Source organism: Lemur catta, chromosome 11, assembly GCF_020740605.2.
Source record: "Lemur catta isolate mLemCat1 chromosome 11, mLemCat1.pri, whole genome shotgun sequence".
NCBI classification, from domain to species: domain Eukaryota; kingdom Metazoa; phylum Chordata; class Mammalia; order Primates; family Lemuridae; genus Lemur; species Lemur catta.
Window position 1 is genome coordinate 50,527,071 of NC_059138.1, and position 20,609 is coordinate 50,547,679.

The 20,609-nt window shown below is 34.6% G+C and overlaps 1 protein-coding gene across 1 annotated transcript in view; it reads left to right on the top strand.

Moving 5' to 3' along the window:
- The window catches only part of ZNF804B (zinc finger protein 804B), a 459,373-nt gene extending 439,997 nt beyond the window's left edge, over window positions 1–19,376 (top strand). Inside the window, exons 3-4 of the mRNA XM_045564023.1 lie at window positions 8,315–8,445; window positions 15,560–19,376. Of these exons, the coding sequence (XP_045419979.1) occupies window positions 8,315–8,445; window positions 15,560–19,214 (3,786 nt within the window). The 3' untranslated portion in view covers window positions 19,215–19,376. The remainder of the gene's footprint in view (window positions 1–8,314; window positions 8,446–15,559) is intronic.
- The last annotated feature ends 1,233 nt before the right edge of the window (window positions 19,377–20,609 follow it).

Consider the following 20,609-nt stretch of genomic DNA (forward strand, 5'->3'; position numbering starts at 1 on the left):
GTGATTATAGTTCATACTTACTGAGAATTTGCTGTGTATCAGGTGCTGTGCTAAGTGATTTACCTTTCCTAACTCAAATAATAATCCTAAGAACTCTACAAGGTAGATACTGATAGTTTTCCAAGTTACAAATGAGCAAACTAAACCAAGGGATAATTGGATAACATTCCTAGAGTCTCACAGTAAGTGACAGAGACAAGATACATACTCAGGTCTGCCTGATTTTGGAATGCTTTTCTTAATCCCTACACCATTTTGTCTCCTGTCCAAATACTTCTGGAAATCAGACACTTTGTTTTATTCCTCCTATTGTTAGGTGCTACTCTCTGTCTTCCTGACTCCAGTGGAGTTCAAACTGTGGCCTGCTCTAATTTGTTCACTGTGAGTTCCTACTAATAAATAAGTGATTATTGTGCTAGCAATTTTTGAAAATCAGTTTATACCTGATTATAAATTGAACCTCTGCATTTAATTATGAATGCTAAACTAGTTTAGGACTCTGAAGTTAAGATTTTCTTTTCAACATATTGAGACATTAAAGAAGAGAATAATTAAACATAGCATTGTTTTAGCTTTGTGATTATCATATACTATTGATTTTTGTATCATATATATTGATTTTATTTCTAGTCATAAAATTTATCTCTGATGGAGTTTTTTCATATTGATAGTGACAACAGTCTCATCATCCTATTAAATGAGTCATTGACAAAGGAGATAATTTCTTTGTATGGTGAGTATTTAAGCAAATGCTAAAATTCCTGGGACAATTTGCTAAATTGTATTTATTATCTGTACCTTAAGAATTATTTAGAAACAGAGAATAAGAAACATCTCTGTACAATTGTGTGTATGTATATATACCCATATATATCACTAACAAATATTAAAATGCTTTCTGAACAAGACTAAGCATATGACTTCACATTAATTTTTGTTGGTCTTCACACCCACTGAGATGTCCATAGTCAATGGGTCTATTATCTGTTGCACAAAGGTGGTTATGGGTAGAGGCTGGCAAGACAAATACATAAAGGAGGATATAAAATGAGAATATGTTCTTCCTAACATTATGAGGTAGTGTATGTCAACCCTAATAGAATTCTAATAAAGTTATTCCTCTTTTCAATTTCTCTAAATTTACTACCATCTCTGAACCTCATCACCCTAGCATTTAGTTCACAATGTTGACAAAATCTGATCAGGAAATGGCAACCTATAAATTCTGTGGACCAATGTACAAGTGTTCCCTTTATCAAAATATATATAAAAAATGAGCAATTTCCAGTTGTCATCTTCAATCACATTTGTGAAAGATACTTTTGTATAATTTAAAAAAGAGTAAGTATGTATGATAACATGTAATTTCCCTTACAACTAAAAAGCAGGCTCTATAGAGTCTGACAGAATTGATACAAAGAAGGACAAAATGTGATTTAAACCCTCGAGGTATTCAAGACTTGACTCTTACTATATAAAGAGGTTTCAAAATATTCCAACTTGCAAATGGTCAAATGCCTTTAACTGTGTAGGACATTTGGCCTGTTTTCAGATTTTAGTTTTCTAATTACATTTGTGTTTTTAATATATTTATTTCTGATCAACTCTAATTGAAAGTTCATGGAATGATCAATAAAATTAACATTAACAAAAAGTTTAAAACCTTGCTTTTTGTCTAAGGGCCTTTTTGCATTATATTACCTATTTAGATTCCTTCTCTATCATTGCCTGGTTTAGGGAACATGTAAACCAATAAAATACAGAAACCATCCTACCACAAATAATAATGCTAGCTAAATCTTTTCAAATTATATCAACACTTAGAGATTATAAGAATAAACAGGAAAGCCATAGCTGCATAAAAAAAGAAAGAAATTTAAAGTGTATAAGCCAAGTCTTCCACTTACGATGTGGAAAGTCACAACAAAATGTCACCTCCCATCGCAACAAGAACATGCTAGATGTTTTACAAAAGCTAAATTTTGTCAAGCCATCAGAAAGCTAGGGTTTGCCATGTAACCTAATGAAATGAAAAGCCAGTTGTATACTGCTATGGAAGAAACCCTACCACAAGGTGAGTCTGCACCTATCCATCCACTATTTTATGTGGTCTTCACTAAGTGCTCATGACAAGGATTCCGAACGGAGCAAACACATGAAAAAGGCTCCTTTGTATTACAGACAGGAGAAGTTTGCCTGAGGTGAGTAGTGAAACAGGAGAAACAAGGTAAATCCTCCCACATTCTGGACTCTGGGTGAGTTTAAGGCAAAGGTTGTTTTTCACTTAAAGAGGGATCAGAAGATAATTGCTTCACTTTTGACCCAGCAGCAAGTACAGGGAGATGGCATCTACAAGTGAGAGAAGCTCAGGAGTGTTGAGAAAGCCCAACTCCTGAGACATAGGTGCACAGAAGTGCAAGATTAATATGTGCGAGACTAGCATTTAAAAAAAAGAAAAGCTCACACACTGGGAACTAACTGCACAGTGCCACGAGGCAGCTGTCGACTGCTGGTGGAGAGACAGAAGCATTGAGGCATAAGTTACTGCTTCTTGGCCTTTTGACTAAGATCAAGTGTGGAAAAAGATACCCCTCTCCTCCTCTGTTCAGATGACAGGTGGACAACACCTGTACAAATCTGAAAACAGACAGATTGAGACAAAACCCCTTACAGGCCCATACTCTGCGACTTTTAACAAGTGCAACACAGTAGCAATGTACCTATGGGATAGAAGAAGAATACTGAGAGATAGCACTTCTGTGGTGCAGGCATGAAGAGCCAGCTAAAGTATTAGGGTATAGAACTAATTATAATGATAATTCTATCTAGTATTTAAGGAATAAATAATACCAATTTTATGCACAGTCTTTTAGAAAACAAAGGATAAAATACATCCCAACTCATTTTATGAAGCCATTATTACCATGGTACTTGTAATTGACTGAATGTTTTTGTCCCCGACCCCACATCTGTATGTTGAAATCCTAACCCTCGATGGGATGGTAGGATCTTTGGGAGGTAACTGGGTCATGGGTTCAGAGCCCTCATGAATGAAATTAGTGCCCTTATAAGAAAAGACAAGAGAGCTTGCTTGCTTTCTCTACTCTAGGCATGTGAGGATACAATAAGAAGATGGCCATCTGTAAACCAGGAAGAGTTTCCTGACCAAACAAACACTGAGTCTGCAGGTGCCTTGATCTCAGACTTCCCAGGCTCCAGAATTGTTAGAAATAAATGTTTGTTGGTTAAATCACCCAATCTCTGTTATTCTGTTATAGCAGCCTGAACTGACTAAAATGGTACTGAGATGACACAAGAACATTAAAACAGAAGATAATACAGACTATTATCACTCATGAACATAGATGCAAAGTCCATAAAAAATGTTAGCAAATCAAATCCATCAATATTTGGAAATCATTAATATATAATTACCAACCAGCATTTATCCTATGAATGCAAAGTTTAACACAATAAAATTAATAAAAGTTATTCACCACACAAATAAAGAGAAAAGAATGATATAATACTTTTCAGTAGATGCAAAAATGCATTTAAAGTACAACTTTCTTGTATCATAATTATGTTGCTTAGTTTTCCTGCCATTTACCTTTTATCATTAAAGTGTAAGAATGCAAGGTATTTTTCTAGTCTTACCTATCCCATATCTTTATTATGCAGACTGTAAATGACAAATAGATTCACTTTTCACCACTTCATTTACAAAATACCATATTTTTCTCATTATTCTTTGTAAATATGTGAAGTAGCATTTTTTTCTGATATATGTATGCCATGAGCTGTTCTTAATAAGAGCTGATTCACTACATGCCCTCAAAGAACATTTGTTTCCCAAATGGCTTAATTTTTTCTTTCAACTGAAGAAGACTACTGACAATTATGGTATGTACCATTACTTAAATAAATGAGTTATTATCAGAACAAGGGAAGAAAAGTACAAACTTGGGCAAACCCAAAACCCAGGAGGCTGGCAGAATTTGACCTCTGGATTCTTGGAAGTCCTCTCTATCTGTCCAATAACAAACAATTCTCTCTTCATTAGACAAACCAATTATTGTAAGGATCTTTTATAATATTAACATATATATATTCACTGTGTGGTAACCTTCTCCAGAGTATGGTATTTGCAATTAGTATTTTGTTGCTGTTTAGTGGAGGGACATTGAAAACTCCTGCTATAATTCTTGATTTTTCTTTTTCTCTTTGCAGTTTTATCCATTTTTGCTTTGTGTATTTTGAAGCTCTGTTACTATATGCCTAAACATTTACCATTATTATGTTATCTTGATTAATCTGCCCTATTATTATTATGAAGTAAACTTCCTTATTCCTGATAATATATTTTTGCTCTAAAATCTACTGTGTCTCATAGTGATATAACCCCTCCAGCTTTTTTTTGACTAGTGTTGGCATGGTACATCTTTTTACATTCTTTTCTTCTAACTCATTGTGTCTTTATTTTTAAAGTTTGTTTTTGTAGTCAACATATAATTGGATCTTACTCTTTTATACAAACTGATACTCCCTCTATGTTTTAATTTTGGTGTTTAGACTATGAACATTTAATTTTTATTGGCTTATTTAGATTTGAGTTCTTGTCTTGCTATTTATTTTATAATTGTCCCATCTGTTTTACCTTTCTTTTCCTGCCTTCTTTGGGATTGAGTAAACTTAATGATTACCTTTATCTCCTTTGTTGCCCTATTGCCTAAAACACTTTTTTTTTATCATTGTAATGGCTGCTGTAGGGTTTATAGTACACTTCTTTAACTAATGACAGTCAACTGTCAATTGTTTTTACACTACTCAAAGTATAGCACAAGAATATTTGAGCAATATACTGTCATTTTTCTTTTCCTAAGCTTTGCTATTGTTGTTGTATATTTTCTTTATATGTTTGACATAAACCTCAAAAAACACAGTTAATGTTTTTGCTTAAAAAATCTGAATACATTAAAATAGGATGAAACATACCTTATGTATTTATCCTTGTAGTTACCATTTCTCCTGTTCATTCTTTTGTGTAGACACACACATTTCTAACGGATCTTATTTTCCTTTTGCCTGCTGATATCCTTTAAGGTTTCTTATCATGTGTGTCTGCTAGTGATTCTAGCAGCTTTTGCATGTCTGAAAACATCTATATTTCACCTTCTTTTTTAGAAGCTATTTCAGTTGGTAAAAAATTTTATTTTGACAGGTTTTTTTCTTCTTTTAGAAATTTAAAGATGTTGCTTCACTGTATTCTCACTTGCATTGTTTCCAATGAGAATTCTTCTGCCATCCTGCTATCTTTTTCTTCTGTTCATAAATGTATCTTTTTACTCTGGATGCTGTTACAATTTGACTTTTTTATTGGTTTTGAAAAAATTGATTATAATGAGCCTTGGTGTCATTTCACCCACATTTCTGTGCTTCAGGTTTATAAGTGGGTGAATCTGTGGGTTTATAGTTTTCAGAAAATATGAAAATTTTTGTATCTTTTTTTAATATCCCCTTCTTCTTCAGAGACTCCAATTACACATTGTTTAATGATCACTGTCTCTTCTCTACTTTTTGAACACATAGAATACAGTTGTAATGGTTTTAATGCTCTTCTCTGCTAATTCTAGCATCTGTGTTAGTTCCGTATTGGTTTTGATGGTTGATTATTTTCCTCATTTTTAGCTGTGTTTCCCTGCTTCTTTGTATGCCTCATATTCCTTTATTAGATGCTATATATCAGTGATTTTTCCTTGTTTTTGCGGGCTATTTTTTGTATTGCTATCCATGTCCTAGTGTTTGGTTCTGTTCTTCAGCTAAATTACTTGGAATCAGTTTTATACTTGTATTTCTTGCTTTTATGACCTGTTAGGCAAGTCCTAAGTAGTGCTCAATCTATGGCCAATTATTCTCTACTGAAGCAAGACTTTCCTGAATTCTCTATTCAATGTCCTATGAGTTTTTCCAGTTTTCTTGGAGAGAACAGACACTATTCCTGGTCTTATATGAATAGTAGGTACTGTTTTTCAGTTTTTTGATTTTTTTAAATTATTTCAGGTGACTCTTTTCCTGGCCTGAAGTAGTTTCCTCACACAGATGCACTGATTAGTACACGGAAAACTTGAGGCAGATCTCTGGGATTTTTTTCTCTATGCAGACATGAGCACTTGGCCCTGAATAAGTCGAATCTGTGGCAAGATGTCTCTAAACAAAATTTCTTCTTCCAGGTTTGTGTGTCCCTTAAAACATTTTGACTTTGTTGACTCCCTCAACACAACATGTACACAATGTTGTGTACACCCTTATTAAGAAACTCAGCACTATTCTTCAAAAGTATCTGTTTATTTTCTATTTCTCTTGAAGGGAAAATAATTGATTTGTACATTGCCATACCCCATGGTAGAAATAGTGGGGATTAACATAGTAAAAATTAACAGTCTTTGTTGTTGGGTGAATGAGATAGAATTCTTCATCATTTATATAACTCAGAAGTAAAAGTACAGCCTTAGAATCTCAGAGGCTAATAAAAGAAACAGGTGTACCCTAAATTTTCAAACAAGATGCCAAAAATGAGTCAAGTATCAATTGTTTTCCATAAATGAATCAATTTCTTCACTTAGGTTATACAAATTTTATGTGCTGGTAATACCAAATATTAAATGAATATAATATATAGTAGTTTGTGTTAAGTACTAACTGAGAGAAAAATAAAAAGGCCCTCTCCTCTTTTCCAAAATAGACAACTTCTCTCTTTGACTTAGTTGAACTGAATTTTATGTGTGCTCTTAAATTGCATAGGATAATTTCTAAAAGGTCTTTGCTTGTAAGACAAGCCGTCACTCTAATAACTAGGTTATCAAGCATATGAGGTCTGAGGAAGTGTGAGTAGGAGGGTGTATAGAAATGGGGATTTTAAAACCCTTTCTTCCTATCTTCTGAACAAGGCTGTCTACCCTTTGATACTCAGATCCTCTGCTGTTTATGAGCTCTAGGGTACTATTGAGGTTTTTTCCCTGATCACACATAGGGCATAATTTTATTTCTTGAAATTTTCTATTTTTTAGAAGGATCTGAAGTTTTTGTCAAAAATTGAATTCTGGTTGACTCCACTATTCTCCCTGCAGCTGTTTCTAGTTCTGTGACGTTCTTGTTCTTTGTGCTCAGAATATTCTCTCTTTGAAAGGCTGGTCTGCCTTCGTCTTTAGATACTGTGCTTAGATGCAGTTATCTGCCCATCATCTCCCATGAGCATGTTCCCTTTCAAGAATGAAGTTAATGATTAAAAGTTTGACCCTTGCTCTATTGGTGGGAAATAGTCTGCTACAGTCATAATACCTGACTGGATAGCCATGTAGTTTTCCCCATACCTGGGAAACATCTTTTCTATTTGATTTGGTAAATGAAAATAAATCAAACAGATACAGATTTTAGACCGGTTAAAATCACTTTGTATGAGCTAAGAGAGGCTAATCTGCAAATATACTCCCAATTCAGGATTAAGTCCCAAACTTCAAGTTGTTCATTTGATTGTGACTGTTTCTCAGTTTGTTCAATATCATTAGGTGTTTTTAGTGGCAGAATCTAAAGTAGAAATGCAAACAGCTAATGAGCAGCATCTAATTTGCATCTAAGTCAATTGTTTTAGAGAAAAGATTAATTAAAAGAAGTAGTAGCTTAACTTAAATCAAACAAGGCCAAACCTCTATCCTGAGTTTAAATCCCTGACCCATTTTTGTCTTCCTGGAAACAACATAGAAATCTGCATTTGATGAATATCTCCAACCAAAAAATGAATGAAGAATTCCATTTAGAGGTTGGAACTAAATCTTTTACAGTAAAAGATGCTCTTTACTGAAACAAGTTGATTCCACTCAATGTATTTAAAAGCATCAATTTTACAGTGAGAAGCAGGGGCAGGTCGGGGGGAGAAAGGTGCACACCAAAACCTTCTCTCCCTTCATACCCACTCATATATTGCACACTTTTCCCATTTGTGGTTTCACAGGCACACAGATGATGGCAGTTATATAGCCAGGGTGATCTTAGCAAGGACTGGGGTCCAGCTTTGCAGCACATTTCTGCAGTGACTCTGACAAGCTTGGAAAAATAACCTAGCTGATAACTAAATCTATTTATCAAATTTATCTTGGAGCATAGAATAGCATCGATGAAGAAGATACTTTTATTTATTCTCCCTATCCAGAAAGTCACCTCTACACTCAGGATAAAGTTAAATAAAGAGGCTTTGTGGATGAAAAAGGATACATTACTTATTTGTAGTATCCTCACTGTTGTTCTTCTTTTTCAACAGAGATTGAAAGAATTAAAGCAACGGGAATTTGCTCGAAATGTAGCTTCCAAGTCATGGAAAGATGAGAAGAAACAAGAAAAAGCACTTAAGCGACTTCATCAACTGGCTGAGTTAAGGCAGCAATCTGAATGGTAAGAATTAGAGGTGTTTGGGATGGTTCAGAACTCTTCAACCTATGGGGAAATTTCAAGATACATCTACTCGGTTCACTATAACAATATAAACAATAATTAAACAACAGATATGTTGGAAGGCAAATATTCCTAATAATTAAAGTAAATTAATTATGTTTGGCACTGGATTTTTTTCCTTCCCAATACTGTTAATTTAATGTTCTCTATAATGAAATGATTCAAGAATGACTCTAATATACTACTATTTATTCCACCCAGTTGACTTAAATGGACTAACATAGTTCCTTAATAATTTTTTTGAGTTTTGGAATAATAATTTTATAAAACATAAATAGTAATGTGTCTACTGGGGGAAAATAAATCTTCTGTACATTCCCTGTAAACACCTTAATCTAGAATAAAGGCATTATCATTGTCTGGTTGACAAACAAGATGTAATTAATGCAGTTAAATTTACCACATAGTGCCATTTAATTTGATAATTATGATATAACAAGCATTACACTAATACATTCTTGTAGCTGAAAAATAGCAGTTTTACAAAAGCTTGAAACCACTAAATGTTTCAAACTTGTTACCTGGAATGCAATTAAATTTGCAGATTGTGATTTGTGTTCATATGAATCATAATGTAGAACACTAATGTAGCTAATTAGTGTACTTGACAGCAACCTGATGAATTCTGAAATTTATTGCTCTGTGCCAGAATTAAAACCCCTGTTGTGTAAATGGAAAACAATATACAATAAATAGGAGTGAGTGGCTCAATTATATCACCACAAAATATTAGACTTCAAATGTGATTCTAAGGAAATATTTATTTTTTAGGATTAATTATGAGTAAAAATAGTTATTATTAAGCTTGCATATATTTATGTCTTTGTAACCCTTAGAATAATTAACTTATGAAAATTTATAAAAGATAATTATATTAAAATTAATGAGAAATTTAATATAAAGAAAAAATAAAGGTACAACCTATATCCATAGGTGAAGTTATTAATAACACAAAAATGCAGGCTCTGGGGTCCCATACAATCACAGAAGCTGCAAACACATTTAGTACATATGTTTGAATAACAAATACGTTATTTAAACACACTGTTGATAAGAACTCAGTCAGTCCTTGTCAAACAGAACTTAGAAGGAAACATCCTATGATTGTTAAGGTAGCATGCAGGAAAAAAATCTGGGGAAGATGTCAGTTCTTGAGTGATTAATGCTGAGATACAATAAGACAGATCATAATAAATGGGGCAAGCTCCACCATACAGACGCAGCCTTTAGAGAGGTCATTTAAGGCCACAACAGCAAATCTGAGTAGTCTTAACAAATGTAATTTTGGTTGGTTTATTTATTTATTTATTTATTTATTTATTTTTGAGACAGAATCTTGCCCTGTTACCTGGGCTAGGGTGCTGTGGCATCAGCCTAGCTCACAGCACCCTCAAACTCCTGGGCTCAAGCAATCCTCCTGCCTCAGCCTCCTGATCAGCTGGGACTATAGGCATGCACCACCATGCCCGGCTAATTTTCTCTGTATATATTTTTAGTTGTCCATGTAATTTCTTTCTATTTCTACTAGAGATGGGGGGGCTCTCACTCTTGCTCAGGCTGGTCTCGAATTCCTGAGCTCAAACGATCCACCAGCCTCAGCCTCCCAGAGTGCTAGGATAACAGGTGTGAGCCACCCCTCCTGGTTGGTTGTTTTGTTTTTATGAAAGTCATCACACTTCTACATTCCTACTCACTCTTTCTGTATTTTCCTCTGGGAGAAATAAACAAAAGATCAGAGCACCTTGATGAGGATGGTGGTGATGATAGTGATGATGATGATGATGAAGATGAAGATGAAAATGATATTTTTGTATAGAAGTTCTAAGTTTGCCTGAGCTACCCATCAAGGGCCTTCAAAATTAAAAGATATACTCTATTAAGTTTCATGTGTCCCTCTGGAAACCTTATTTACTAAACAAACACAAACCTAGCCACAGCTGGGTTGGTGTTCTCTATAAAGTACATAAGCTCTCTAGGCCATGGTACGTCTATATTGTTAGGAAAAAAGACAAGTGTTCAGCTGTCTAGATATAGAAACTGTAACTAGCAAAATTATTTCATTCTTTTCCACTACTCACCACCCGCTCTCCAGTCAATTGCTCTCTCTGCTTAAACAGCTTCATGACTGAAAGGAAGTCACTTAAGAAAATTATTGAATATTTTTATTTTGGCAGCTGAATTAACAAATGAAAGTTAAAAAATGAAAGGAAAGAAAAAAAAGCATATGCATTACCCTTTTCCTGGACAAGCTTTCTCTGTCTCTTATGTTCATAACGAGGGCTTCTGAGTAGGATGATCCAGAGAACAAGATCCTTTTATGATAATGTGGAGAAAAGTGAGGAATTTACTGGTAGTGAGACTATTTGAATTAGACTCTTGAAAAATGATGGCAGAAAACTGGTGATGGATCTTATAAAGAACAGTCAACTTTGGCTCTCTCTTGGGTAGTTCTACCCAACACCAAAGAGGTCCCTCAGCCAGACCAGTTATTGCATGAGAGGATATTCACTCTCTGTACGTGAAGTGATCATATGTGTAAATCTAAGTGTCGTACATCTTGATGTGGACAATTTTCCAAAATTTAAAAATTTGGGACCATTGATTCTGAGACGATGAAGTTTCTTGCATAAGACCTAGATAATGTGAGACATTAAGAAATGGTGAACTAGCCCTTCTTATATCATTCTGGATAGAGACTGAGCCCATCCTTCGAAGTGAGGTATCACAAGTATAGAAAAACATGCACCACATGTACTCGCCATCAAATTGATAGTAACTGACCAACACTAAGTTGTTCACATGGTAGTAATACTCACTGCATGCCAGTCAGGGGGGTGTGGAGAGGGTGTAAATTCACAACTAACGGAAGCAGAATGCACTGTATGGGGGAGGGACACGCTTGTAGCCCTGGCTTGTAGCCCTGGGCAGGGCAAATAACATCACATGTAACCAAAATGTTTGCACCCCCATAATATCCTGAGTAAATAAAAAAATAAATAATAAATAATAAATAAAATAAAAAATAAATAAATAAAGGAATCAATTTCCATGCTACCTTAATTTCATAACATATGCTTCTCTGGTATATATTTTAATGGGGATCTTATTACCATTGTATTTATTTTATATTAAATGTTATCAGACTAATTTGTTCTTGGCAGACAAATAACAAAAAAAAAGACATGATACCATTTAAAAAAATCATATTGTTTTGGTATGTTTTCTTTCCTGTTTGAAAAGTATGCTTTTTGCACAGGAGAGGATTAAACTGTGCATTTGTTAAGTTGCAGAGTATTAGAAATTTGGAGAACTATTTGAATGGACAATTCATTAATAAGAATTAAAAGGCTAACTTTATAGTCACTTTCTTACTAGCCATTATAAATAAAAATAATTAGGTAAAAAAAAAAACAAGGAAACTAAGGAAAAAGTTTTAAAGAAGGAAGTGAAATAATAAATGTGGCTATAATTATAAAAATTAAAACTTTACAGAGACTGGAATGGTGGATTCCAGGCCTGATGAGTGGGGAAAATGGGAAGATATTGGTCAAAGTGTATACATTCTCAGATATAAGATAAATAAGTTCTGAGAATCTAATGTAGAGCATAATGACTATGGTTAATAATACTGTATTGTTTACTTGAAATTTGCTAAGAGAGTGAATCTTAAGTGTCCTGATTCCCCACACACAAAATGGTAACTATGTGTATGATTGATGTGCCAATTAACTTATTGTGGTCATCATTTCACAATGTATACATATATGAAATTATCACATTGTACACCTTGAATATATATACTTTTTACTTTTTAATTATACCTCAATAAAGCTAGGAAAAAATTAAAGCTTTAATAATGTTATAAGACACAAACTTGCATTAAAATTATAGAATTTAAGACACCGCAGAGAGAAAATTAGGATTTTCCAAAACCTTAAAATAAACTAGATTTAAGAAAAAGGGAATAAAAGTCTATAAAGCAACAAGATAAAAAAATTAAAGCATGAAAATGAAAGTTATTAGAGGTTAACAATAAGGATAAAATATTAAAACTTGTAAAAAAATCTATAACCATAAATGCAGATTAGTTTATAAAATGAGAACAAGCATTAAGGACAAGAAGCTAAGACAAAAATATAATACAAAAGCAATCAGAGCAAAGAGGTTTAAAAATATTTAAAAGAATATAAAAGGAAGAAGCTTTCACATTAGAAAGATAAATGGTAAAATAAAACAGTAATACAGAAAAGAACATTTAGATTAACACAAATCAAAGCAAGAAAATGTACAAAACGGTGCCAGGATAATAAGCAAAAATAGTATTAAGAAAATGTATATACAAAATATAATGTAGCAAAGAAATACTAAAATGACTGCATGATAATAGAATCTGGAAGGGAAGAACAATTATATCCATGTCCCAGACTTTTAGAGTAATTTCTCCTGAGTTTAACACAGTTGATAATATTAGATTGATTGATTGACATTCCTGGAGAAGGTAACTTAATTCAGAAGTATATTTCCTACTTAATCCCGAGTGTGGCTACAAATATGAAAAAGAATTTCTTTGGCACCAAGGCAAAGTTCAGTGCTGCAGCTGTTTCTAGACCACATCCTTCTATCCTCAGGCTGTAGGTACTTTAAAAGGCCAATAACATTGTAGTAAGCTTCTGTGCTCCTTACTTTTCTTTATGCTTGAAAGAAATATTCAATAACCTGCACACTATCTTAGTGTGTTCCTCCCTATTTCTCATATTAAATATGCCGAAAGCCTCCTCTCAAAGAATATGAAAAGATGATTCAAAAAAGGGAGATTAATGTGATGAATAGGAGGAGAGTTTTCATTATGAAACAACTACTGTAAGGAAAAGAATACAGTTTTAAAAATTTTCTAAACTTAGTTTTCTACAATATTCAAGGAACACTGTAAATCTAAAGCTACAGCCATTAATTCATGAAGAGGAAGTAATCTGAAATCATTAAAAACTAAATGAGGCCGGGCGCGGTGGCTCACGCCTGTAATCCTAGCTCTGGGAGGCCGAGGCGGGTGGATCGCTCGAGGTCAGGAGTTCGAGACCAGCCTGAGCAAGAGTGAGACCCCGTCTCTACTAAAAATAGAAAGAAATTATCTGGCCAACTAAAAAATATATATACAAAAAAATTAGCCGGGCATGGTGGCTCATGCCTGTAGTCCCAGCTACTAGGGAGGCTGAGGCAGTAGGATCGCTTAAGCCCAGGAGTCTGAGGTTGCTGTGAGCTAGGCTGATGCCACGGCACTCACTCTAGCCCGGGCAACAAAGTGACACTCTGTCTCAAAAAAAAAAAAAAAAAAAAAAACTAAATGGTGGCTAAAGTTATTGTTTGTAAATTAAAATCCATATGGACATGAATTGTAAACAACAGATTGAATATTGTAAAAAATGTAGTCAGTGAAATAGAAATTAAATATAAGAAAATATCCCTAAACTACAGCAAAAGACAAAAGAGAATAGAGTACTGAGATAAGTATCATAGACCTAAAGGAAAATTCAAGAGAGCCAATATTTTTAATACATAAATTCTAAGATAAGAAAGTAGGATAGGGATGAAGCAATAATCAGAGAAATCAGAGACAAAAATATAACTGAGCTGATCAAATTTAAATTAAAAGGGCCCAAGAAGTACTAGTAAAAACTAACCCAAATAAACCAACCTGTAGCTATGTTCTGGTAAAAGGTTATAGATATATAAAATATAGACTAAATACAATAATATTTATATAATAAATATGTCATATAAATAAAAAGGAAAAATTACAAAATCATACAAACTCACAAGCAGATTCATTTCAAAAATAAAAGGAGGGTAATTAAACGTGTCTGCAATACCATACATACAAGGACAATAAAGTGAGTACAGGAAATTTGGTGGACAAAGGAATGTGACTCTGGAGTTCTGTGCTGATTGGCCAAATAATCTTAAGTGCAGCCAAGAAAGAATTTTTCAGACAGGCTTCAGAAAGCCCTCCTCCCCATTAGAATTTGACCTACATGTGAAGAAGATATCAGTTGTTTTAGTATGTTTTATCAAAGCAACAAATGAACGGATAAAAGTGAAATAAAAATCCAAAATAGAAAAAAGCAAATACATCAAGCGTGTGGGACAAGCAAAAGGAAAAGCAAACAATCAGATAAAGGATGTGATTTATACTGCCTTCTTCCCAGGGAAGCCTTGTTTTGTAGTAAGGGTTTATACGTAGAACAATAAAGGGGCATATAACTACAATCTAAAGAGTTTCATTTCTTATCTGTATTGGCATTTTCAGTTTTCTGTTTAAATTACTAATGAAGCTCAGTAGAATGCATAATCTTTTAAAGGCTTTAAAAGATAAAACATATACATGCACAAATGGTAGTAAAATATTTTGGGTAGTAAAGAACAAAAGAAAAGATTTTAACGTCATTGGAGATATTGAGATGGCTTGTAAATGTGTGTACTTTTTTATACATTTAGTATAATTAGTCAAATTAGTGACAAATAATAAAGCAAGAACTAACTACCCTGTTTCAAAAGGAAACAAACATGCAGGAATTTTAAACTGAGAAAGCCCAAAACTATTAAATGCTAAAACCTATACATAAAAGCAAATTTTAAAAAATTTAATATTTTGGAAGTGACTTTTAATTCTATTTAATTCCTTATTTAATGTGTATGCACTGATTGGAATACTCTTAGTAAAATAATGCTAAATCTCTATTTCAAAGAATTAGTAGCATCTGGATGACATATGTTGTGATGTAAATGCAATACTTGTTTTCTTTGGCAGTAGTAGGATAAGATATTCATTTGCTGTTGCTTTTTAAAAATTTCAAAATACTACACACAATGCATTTTAGAAGTAGCCACTATAAAAGTTAAACTGAATTGTATAAGCAAGTATAAGATGGTTATAATACAGAAGATGTAGTTCATAAATTGTAGAATAATTCATCATAGAAACACTACGAAATCTTCACATATAGATACAATTCCAAACCTAATGTGTTAATCATGTAAATATTTATTGTATTTACAGTGTTTCTGGAAATGGACCAGCATACAAAGCCCCCAGAGTAACTACAGAAAAGCAACTCCAGCAAGAAATGTTCCCAGTTAAGAATGGTAGAAAGATATCTTGCATGAAGGGTGCACTTCTCCTTAAAGGAAAGAATCTCCCCAGAAGCATTTCTGATAAACTGCGGTCCACCGGGCCAAATCGACACCAGTTGCAAACAGACAGACGTTATTTATTTGGAAATCGGATAGCACAAACATCTTCAGATCTTAGCAATGCAAATCACAGGACAGGAGTATCATTTTCTTTTTCAAAAAAAGTGCATCTAAAGTTAGAATCTTCAGCATCAGTTTTCAGTGAGAACACAGAAGAAACCCATGATTGTAACAAGTCGCCCCTTTATAAGACAAAAAAAACTGCAGAGAAATGCAAGTGCTGCAGGTTTGCAAATGAGGATACACACCTTACTAAGGAAAAAGATGTAAACATCTCACCAAGCCATCTGGAAAGGGTTTTGCATAATACCTTCTCCATAAGCTCTAAAATTTTGCAAAACAAAAATTACTCTGTTGATGGAACACTAGAAGATTCAATTGGCATTCATGCTTCATTATCTAAATCTAACATTCATCTTTCAGATGTGGATTTTACGCCTTCTAATAGAGAAAAAGAAACTAGAAACATGTTGAAGAACACTACAGAAAACCACATTAATCACCCAAGTCAAGCAAATGCTTCATTCGGCCCACCAACCATTTACAAACACAGTGATGCCAGAATATTTGAATGCCTGGATGAGTTTTCATCGCCAGAGCCAAGTGAACAAAAGAGTACAATGTATCTGAATCCAAATTCCAGACTGGAGAACAGAGAAACATCTTTAGATAAAACAGAAAGAGTTAGCAAAAATGTGCAAAGACTTGTAAGAGAAGTGACATCCAAACCATTGCCTTTTCTCCACGTACAAAGCAAGGATGGCCACACCACTCTTCAATGGCCTACAGAACTTCTGCTCTTTACGAAAACAGAGCCTTGTATCTCTTATGGCTGCAACCCATTATATTTTGATTTTAAGCTTTCTCGGAACACAAAGTATGGCCCTAATCCCCAGGAATTAAAAACAGAACTGGGTGAGGAACCCTTGGAAATGAAGAATAAAATAGAGAGTCAAGTCTCAGGTTTAATAAAGGACCAACAAAAATTGATCCAAGAAGATAATCGGTCTCTGAAACCAAAGATGATGATAGCTAATCCAGATTGGGAAAATTTCCAGAGAGAATATAATTTGGGCTACCATGATTCTGAGCCAAATAAGAGTGAACGTAATTTTAGTGAAAAGAATTTGAAAGTGAAAACTCCTGAAGTGCCTGCTTACCTTGGTAAGTCTCTAAAGGATTGTGTAGGAAAAAATAACAATAGCGATAATGAGCATGAGGAACCTCCAGGGGCCCATTGGCAAAGCTGCCAGAGGGTAGTTTTAAATGATGCAAATGAGGGACTGTCTTTTCCTCCCTACATCTCTAGGACTAAAAAGCATAAACTGATCCCCTGCGATCCTCATTCAGACTTTGAAGACGAAAGCCAATTCAACTGTCATTCTAGTCCTTATGCAGAAGGGGACCACGGTGACCACGGGAAGGACTTCAGTGTAATTTTGAATAGCAACCACATTGGCATGGCCAGCCATGTTTCTGGATGCAGAAACCAAAGCCACAAGAGATGTTCTCTAAAATCATCTCTGCATGGACGTTCTAGCCCTTTGGACACATCCCCTAGCAGCGGGTCCAGCTTGAGAAGTACTTGTTTGCGTCATAGGTTCAATGATAATGGCAGAGGTAATCTGCTCCACTTTTGTAAAAGAGAACACAACTCCGCCGAAAGGCACAAATGGAAACGCAGAAAGCACAATGGCCTCTGCTTGTCTGATGAGATCATGAAGAGCAACCGACTACAGCCCGAAACACAGAGAGATAGGAACTGCAAATTGTGGAAATCATTTAAAAATGAGAAATACTCCAAACATAGATATTGTCCCTGCAGAGAGAGACATAAATTGGGCAAAAATCAACACCAATTTTCAGAGACGAAATCTACTAGAATCATCCATTGTGATTCCAGTTCTAGTTCACAGGTTTCCTATGCCGGTGGCAGTGAAAAATCACCTCACTGCCATGGACCTCAGCGCAGCAGATTAGGCTCTTACTCAAGAGAGAGAATTTATTACTTAAATAAAATAAAGAGAAATCAAGAGTCTTCGGACAGCTCTCACATTTGTGATCTGGGAACAGTCAAGCCCTTACAGTGTGACTCTGAGAATGTCAGCTGCCTTCCAAGGACCTGTTCCAGGGGCCCTTCAGAAACCACTCAGTTGAACGTTACAGAAGGCGAGAAGACCCCCCAGACAGCCAAAAGCCTTTTAGAAAGAGTACAAGCCAAGAAGTGTCGGGAACAATCAACTAATTTTGAGGTCTCTTCAAACAGCTGTAAAAATGAATTAGAGGCTCATTCACAAAGCCAGTGCACAGTTCAACCTGTATCACCGGGCTGTAACAGACCAGCATTGCCTTTGTCTGAAAAAATACAGTACACGACTAAAAGAAGAAATGACAAAGGCAGTGTCATTCCAAGGACTACTGAGAAAGACAAAATCAGAAGTTCACAGACAAATATTACCGTTTTAGCAGACACTGATTGTGATAACCATCTTTCTAAAGGTATAATTCACATAGTAACAGAGTCTCAGTCGCTAAACATAAAAAGGAACCCAACAATAAAAGAACAATCAAAACCTTTAATTAGTGAAGCCCAACCTTTTATTCAAAGCTGTGACCCAGTACCAAATGATTTCCCTGGTGCTTTTCCATCTGATAGATATGCTGGCGTTACTGATTCAACAGAGACCAAAGAGGACCAAATAAATCTAGACTTACAGGATGTAAGCATACATATGAATCATGGAGAAGGAAATATAAACTCTTACTATGACAGAACTATGCAGATGTCCGACAAAGTGGAAGATGAATTAGAAATGTGTCATAAATCTCTCTCCCCCCCTTTAATTCAACAGCCCATAACATTTTCTCCTGATGAAATAGATAAATATAAGCTCCTACAGCTACAAGCCCAGCAGCACATGCAGAAACAGCTCCTATCGAAGCATCTTCGAGTTTTGCCTGCGGCAGGGCTGACTGCCTTCTCTCCGGCCTCGGCTGTACAGACAGTTCCAGTTCACCAGCACGCGTCTATCACCGCCATCCACCACACGTTCCTGCAGCATTTTGCTGTTTCTGCTTCCCTAAGTTCTCACAGCCGTCACCTCCCTGTTGCTCATCTACATCCCCTTTCACAGCCACATTTTGCTCCGATCTCATTTTCAACTCTGACTCCAACCATTATCCCCGCACACCCCACTTTCTTAGCAGGTCATCCCCTGCATTTAGTTGCTGCTCCCTTCCACTCATCTCACATAACACTTCAGCCCCTGGCTCCGGCAGCATTTATCCCCACATTGTTTGGCCCTCACTTAAATCCAGCCACAACTTCGATCATCCACTTGAATCCTTTAATCCAACCAGTGTTCCAAGGTCAAGAACTGTGCCATAATTCTTGCTCCACCCAGATGCAACAGTTTAGTGGAGTGAAAGAGGCCTTAAATGTGTCAGCGCACTTGAACTAACAGGTGTCAAAGCTCCTCTTGTGGATAAATAAAAACAAATTATCACTACCTAGCAAATGATACATTGAAAGTGGTCTATCCAATTATTATAAGATTTAAAATATTGCTGCCAATTCAAAATGTGACCAATATATAAATATGAACTGAATTTACCAATATAGAAACAAGAGCATTTTAAGAATTTCGTTTAGCTTGCAAAAATAACAGGGCAAATGTTAAATAAGTTTATGGAATGGTGGAGAAAAGTATGAAAGACTTGTTTTGGTTAGTTTCTTACATAATGTTATAAAATAATAACAGAAAACATTTAAGGAGACCATTAGTATTACAAAGCAAAATCAAATGGAATATAATATCCTATGTTCTAGGTGTTTGTTGAGTCAAAGAATGAATGCACATTTGGTTTTATTTGCCAGATAAATAATAAAAGGTCAGTGAATGAACCAGTTTCTGAAAATAATTTCCATGTTTAACTATTGACTAAGCTTTGAATCAATGTATTCTGTTACTGTATTTTAATAGGAAATAAGAGATAGCAAGAAAATTTCTGATTAATTCAAGTTGAAAATTATACTTCAATGAAAACAATCTTCATAGATTGTATTGTTGAGTTTCTGTGAAAAATGAGTTAACTTCATTTCACACAAATCTATGTCAAGATAATTTTGTAATTGTAAAAATCAGCAACATCTAAAATTAAGAATGTTTAATTTTTGTATAAGAAAACATATACAAACTATCATTGACATTTGACAATGCAAAAAAGAAAATAAAATATACTCAGAATAACATTTTAAGCATATTGATCAATCTTTCAAATATTATAGGGACTAAAATGTTAAGTGTTCATTATTCTTCTACTCAGAAATCTTACTGTGCTCAGCCAATATATGTTTAAGCATAGAAGTAAAAGGCTTGGAAATGTCAGTATTTTTACATGTTTATTAAGAAAATCTTATAAAATATCTGGTGTGTTGTATTCAATTGTACTAGATATTTACAAAACAATGATGATGAATAAAATCACCATCCATGTAATTTTGCAAATTATTTCAAATATTTATTCAAAATGTTTTCTGGCCCAAAGAATTTGTATTTCTTGCATCTATGTTTGTGAATGGCCCTCCAGTTAGGTTTATTATTTTGTATTCTTAAAATGAAAAAAATAAACTTATGTGATAGCACATTCACCACAAACATGAGTTTCATAGAAAATCAAACTAAACAGAAATGGAGTTGATCATTCATCCACTGCTACGTATATGAGGATGCAAACTCCTCTACTACTAGAAGATGAGAAAGACATTATCTTCAGCCTTGGCTTCACAAGGAAGATAGCTATATTTACTGAAGGTACGATGTGTTTCAGGTAGATTCAGGATAAGCATTTGGTCC